At 30.8% G+C, this 6,000-nt stretch overlaps 1 protein-coding gene across 1 annotated transcript; it reads left to right on the top strand.

Annotated features, from left to right (window-relative positions):
- Positions 1-818: 818 nt before the first annotated feature.
- LOC133038385 (uncharacterized) lies at positions 819-1,526 on the top strand. Its single transcript, XM_061116517.1, has one exon. It carries the CDS (start codon positions 819-821, stop codon positions 1,524-1,526), a length of 708 nt encoding a protein of 235 aa, XP_060972500.1.
- The last annotated feature ends 4,474 nt before the right edge of the window (positions 1,527-6,000 follow it).

Genomic DNA, 6,000 nt, shown 5'->3' with positions numbered 1-6,000 from the left:
ATTAATAGGAGGCATATATGTCATTGCAAAAAAAAAAAAAAAGAATAGGAGGCATCTATTCTATATAAAATGTGGCTATATAACAGAATTCTTGGTTTATGAGAAATTATTGGGTGACTTTTTTTTTAAAATAAAAAAACTAACAAATTATTGGATGTTGCCACTTAAAGGGCATACATGTAGTTAACCTAAAGTGTTGTAATTAATAATAAATTTGTTCATATTATTTATTTTTTTTATTAAAAATTATTTTCAAATTTTGATATTTAGAATTAGTTAAATTTTAAATGTTATTTTAAATTAAATTTGAATGTTTTGATAGTTTAATCAGATGAACATTTTTATTAATTCTGAAGATAAATTTAAGATGAATAATAATTTTTTTTTTAATTATTATGACAAAGTATAATAGTAATTTTTGTTTTTATTTAAATCATTATTATACTTTCAAATTTTAATAATTATCACTACATTGAATATTATTAATTTATGATATTAAAAAAAACTAAAAACTAAAATAAAATTAACATACGTGAGTTGGGACGTAACATCTATCTAGTATATATATATATCAAAAAATTCTCAAAAATCAAAATCTCAAATATTATTTTAATTTTGTTTTAAAAATACATTATTTAATTAAAATAATTAAACTTATATATATTGCACTTAACATTATTTAATTAAATTTAATTAAAAAACTTAATTATAAATTTATTGTACGTAATATCACCTTAATAATAATATATAAGAGAGAATTTTAATGAGCTACTGTCCAATGATGATAAAGATGGGGTCCCCCTAGAGATGATTTGCTTATGGAAAATTTCAGGAAGACCTTAGATCATTGTCATCTTAGTGCAATTCCTTGTAAGGGTGATGTATACACCTGGACTAATAAAAACCACCATGGGAATATTGTTAGAGAAAGGCTTGATAGAGGTTTCATCAATCACAAGTGGTCTGAATTCTTCATTGAAGATCCTATATCTCATCTTGATTTTTACCACTCGGATCATCGAGCTTTAGCATATATTGTATCACAATCGGTGTCTACTGCTCAATCTCATCAGAGGCATACTCGGTTTCGTTTTGAACAATTTTGGCTCAAGGATGTTGACTGCCGAAACATCATTCAGGAGTCTTGGCACCATATGGCTTCGGACAATCCTACCTCTTCGCTGCTGCATAATATTGCAGCAAGTTCGGCTGCTCTTCAAGATTGGAATCTTAGGAAGTATGGACAAATGGGAAGAGATATATCTGCAGCTCATAAAATATCAGCACACCTTCACAATAGCCATAACAACTCGGCTGCCCATCTTCAACAAGTGGAAAATGCTGATAAAATATTGGATGAATTACTGGAAAAAGAGGAACTTTATTGGCAGCAGCGAGCAAGGGTCGACTGGCTTCAAAGTGGGGATTCGAATACCAAATTTTTCCATTCTCGAGCTAAAACCAGAAACAAGAATAATAAGATTAAAAAGTTACAAGCTGAGAATGGTGGTGTTGTTCATACTTAGGAGGAAATAAGTGTTGAAATTGTTAATTACTTTTCACATTTATTTACTTCAAATGGAGTTGATGAGGAAGCTCTCAATTATGTTCTCTCTGCCATTCCAACGTCTATCACACCAGAGATTAATCAGCATTTGTTAATGCCTTTCACTGCCTCGGATATTGAAGAAGCTCTCAAATCAATGGCCCCTGATAAGTCTCCACGTATTGATGGAATGTCTGCAATGTTTTTCCAACAACACTGGGATATTGTTGGTCCTCTTGTTACTCAAAGTATGCTCAAAATTTTGAATGATGGTGAAGACATGGGTTCTATCAACACTGCCCTTATCACTCTTATTCCTAAGATTGATCAACCCAAGTTAGTGAGTGACTTTCGTCCTATTAGTTTATGTACAGTTTTATACAAGTTGGTATCAAAGGCCATTGCAGCTAGATTTAAGGAGGCTTTACCCCATGTGATCTCACAAAATCAAAGTGCTTTTCTCCCCAATCGTCTAATTACCGACAATGTGCTCCTTGCTTTTGAACTAGTCCACTGCCTTAAGAACAAAAAACGAGGCAGGATGGGGTATGCAGCATTAAAGTTAGACATGAGCAAAGCGTTTGATAGAGTTGAGTGGCATTTTCTGTATGAGGTTATGGTTAAAATGTGTTTCAACATCATGTTGGGATTTATGCCCTAAATAAAACTCTGTTTCAATGTAATCCAGATTATTCTATATCAATAAAGTAACAGGAGTAATTTTTCATTCACTTGTGTATGTTTTGGTTCACTTAATCAATTGCTTGTCTATTTGATTTATAAATTCATCCAAACCCTTTTCACATACTTGGACATGTTTATTGTGTTGTCAACACAGTGGAAAATAAACATGACTATGTGAATAAAGTATTCCTAGATTTATCAGAACACTGGGTTTCACTGATATGATAATCTACAATAGAGTTTACTTACATTTGGAGAAATGTTATGTTCTTTCCAGAACATAGGTTAAAGTAAAGCTCAGGTTGGATGCATGGAGTATGCATTGGAATGGACCGATATTGAACTTTGAATTAGATTTTGAAACTTACCGTAAACATCTATTCAATTCAATATCATAAGTTGATCCTAGATCACATGATCTAAATCCTGATATGGTTAGGCTTAATTTCAAGAGTATTATTCGTGTTCTTTGATTTGTTAGTTAAGCCTAAAACTTTAGTCTGGGCAATACATACATTTTGGGAACACGGTAGTGCGATTGAGTGGGAGCGCTAACATAAATATGGAATCTATAGCTTCTATCTGGCGAATAGTAAGCAAAGGGTGATTTCCTTCGAGCTTAACCAAACGAGATAAATGATTGAGTACTCATTTCACTTAGTTGAAATATCATTTATACAGGGTTAAGTGTTTTAAGGATAAAATACATTGTAGGGTGTTACGGTAATTTAAGTCCCTTTACAGTGTAGATCATCCATATAGAGGATCATTGATCACATTAGGATTATAACAATGGATAACTAATAATGTGTCTATATGGTGGAACATATAGAGCATTCTATATGCGAGAGTGCAATTCGAGTTCTATGTGTGGATTCAACGAAGAATTAATAAGTCAGTGAATTTAAGTGGTAAATTCCAGATCTGCTTATTGGAAGCTCGGATATATAGACCCATGGTCCCCTCACTAGTTGAGATGATATTACTTGTAGGACTCATTTAATTGATTTTAATTAATCAATTAAAAATTCTCAAGATGGACTTGTCAGTTTGAGAATTTAGCACTTATTAAGGGCAAAACAGTAAATAGAGATTTTGAAGGGCATATTTATTAATTAGGAAACTTTAATTAGTTTCATTATTAATAAAATAAATGATAATATATTATTTGATAATTATTTTTTAATTATTAAATAATTAGATTTATCATTAATATGGTTGAACAATGGAATTGGCAATTTTTCACAAAAGGGAAACTATCAAGTGTAGGAAAAGGAAAGTTGGAAAAGAGGCAAGCCTTGTTTCCACATTGCCTAGGCCGGCCCCTTTACCTTCCTTTTCCCTTTGATTTTCTCAGTTCAAAATGTCAATCATAGCCCTTGGTGGTCTTCTATAAATAGAAGGCAAAGGCTTCAGAGTTACACACATCTGTACAAGCTTTTCATAGCATTATTCTGAAAGAATTTTCTCTCAGAAAATTCTCTCTGAGCCGCCACCCTCTCTCTCTCTATACCTTCACTGTTTCGAAATGTATGAGTGCTAGAGTAGTGCCCACACACATCAAGTAATACCTCAATCATAGTGAGGAAGGCTGTGTAGATTTCAGAGACAACAAAGAAGGACTTTCGGGCTCAGATCTTGATTATACTCTGCTACAGAAAGGAATCAAGGGTTAGAGATCTGAGTGGGAGGAGACATATATATTCCGCTGCAATCACTGTAAGATTTCTGATACTCTTATGTGTTTAATTTCATATCGTCTTAGAAGTTCATATTTAGGTTGTTAAATCAACATACTTGTGAGTAGATCTAAGTTCCTGGTAAAATAACTTCCAACAACTGGCACCAGAGCCATGGTAATTGATTTGCTTGCAAGAAATTTGGACTTAAAACGATTTGCTTGTTTTTTGGATGGTATCATGTTGCTTTGAGTGTCATATTGATGTTTGAATGTTGTTTGTGAATTCTGGAAAAAATGGTTACTGTTTTGATTCTGTAATTATTTTTGTTGGATAGTTTGGAAAATTCTAAGCAATTTACTTTTTTACAGAACTCGATTTCGATTTAATTTGAATTAGTTATGAATTTTTGAAAATTGGAAAAATCGGGGTGACAAGCAACATGATCACGCGCGCGGAATGGCTGCTTGCAGCCTTCCTGCGCCGTGATCTCTCGGTCATGCACCCAGATCCGCGCGCGGATGGCCATGCACAGCATGCCATCCGTACAGTTCATCCAATTTTCCAATTTTTTTCGATTTTTCATGCTATTTCATGGAATTAAATTCTGATTTTTTGTGTAGTTTTGTATATTGATTTTTGTTTTTCAAATTTCAAATCTAATTATCAGAAATAAATTAATTTTAATTTTTAAAATTAATTTAAGATATTAGTGTAATTTGATTTTGAAAATAGGAAAAAATCAAGTTTTGCTTACCTTTTTCTTATTTCCTTTAAAATTTGATTATTTTATTTTTTTAAGGTCAGATATTAATTTTTTTTGGTAACTTGACCTTAATTAAAATAAGATCACAATAATCATGATAATTTTAAAAGAGGAAATAAGGTATTTTTGTTAACTTTTAAATTTTGTTATTTTTTTTTAAATTAAATTGTAAAACAAGAAAAGGGTATGTATTTACCATTTTCTATTTTATTATTTAATTTATTAAATAACATGAAATTTAAAAGGAAAGTTAGCAATTTATTTTGAAATGACATTTAGGTTACCCAAAACCTAATTTTTCAAAATAGTAGGTTTAATTTTATTTTATTTTTCGAAATAAATGATTAAAATTAAATAAATCCTACATCCAACTATCCAAATCTAACCTTGTTGCAGGAGTATGTGTTTTAGATTGTTTGTAAGTTTTCTAAAACCTATTATTGCTTGATCTAAATTGCCTTGTTTAACTTGATGATAGATCAGATGATCTAATTTTAACCAAAGGTTCAATTGACGATAGATCAAGTAAATAATTTGTAACAGGTAATTTTTACAAACTTCTTTCATCTGTGTATGACCTAGCAACATGATAGGATCCATCCAAATGTGTATGCCTGTGTGAGCCTATATGTTTAATTTCTATTATAGATACATATAGGTGGTTGTTGCTAAATAAAATATCATAACTGATAGATTTTATTTAGGCTCATTTAGTTGTGAGCCTATTCAATTAATAACAGTTATTCATTTTAAGGTTAAATTCCTCTCTTTTGGGCCTTGTGTGAGAGTTGGGAGCCTTTGAAGTGGGTGCGACATACTGGACCCAGCTCCCCCTCACATGAACAACCCCAATTGTGAAGGCCCATTTGCCTGATTTGGATAACTGTGATAGGTTAATTATATTAGTTTGACCTAATAAAAGATTGATTAGCAACATAATTAATTTCATTGTTCCTTGAAATTAATTTAAGAAAAACATAGTTTGAATAGTCATATTCTGGAAAGCTATATGTATTTTTCTTGTTTTAATTAAATATGGAATTATAACCATATAAATTCTTTCTGAATCTTAATTTTATAATCTCATTAAATATTCCTATTTAAGTTGAGATTTAGTTAAATCTATCAAATCAACTTAGATTTGAATATTTTTGAGTTTCCTATTATAAATTAAGTTGAGGAATTTTGGAAATTGGTTATTAAGATTCTTTAGATATTTTTTAAGTTGATATTTTCTAAATATGGGAACTTAAAATGGAATATCTTCTTAATTAATTGGTTACTACTTAATTGGTAATATTTAATTAAGTCATTGTTTGAGGAAT

Source organism: Cannabis sativa, chromosome 5 (assembly GCF_029168945.1).
Source record: "Cannabis sativa cultivar Pink pepper isolate KNU-18-1 chromosome 5, ASM2916894v1, whole genome shotgun sequence".
NCBI classification, from domain to species: Eukaryota; Viridiplantae; Streptophyta; class Magnoliopsida; order Rosales; family Cannabaceae; genus Cannabis; species Cannabis sativa.
Note: the sequence above shows the minus strand (reverse complement) of the source record. Positions and strands in the feature narration are given on the sequence as shown.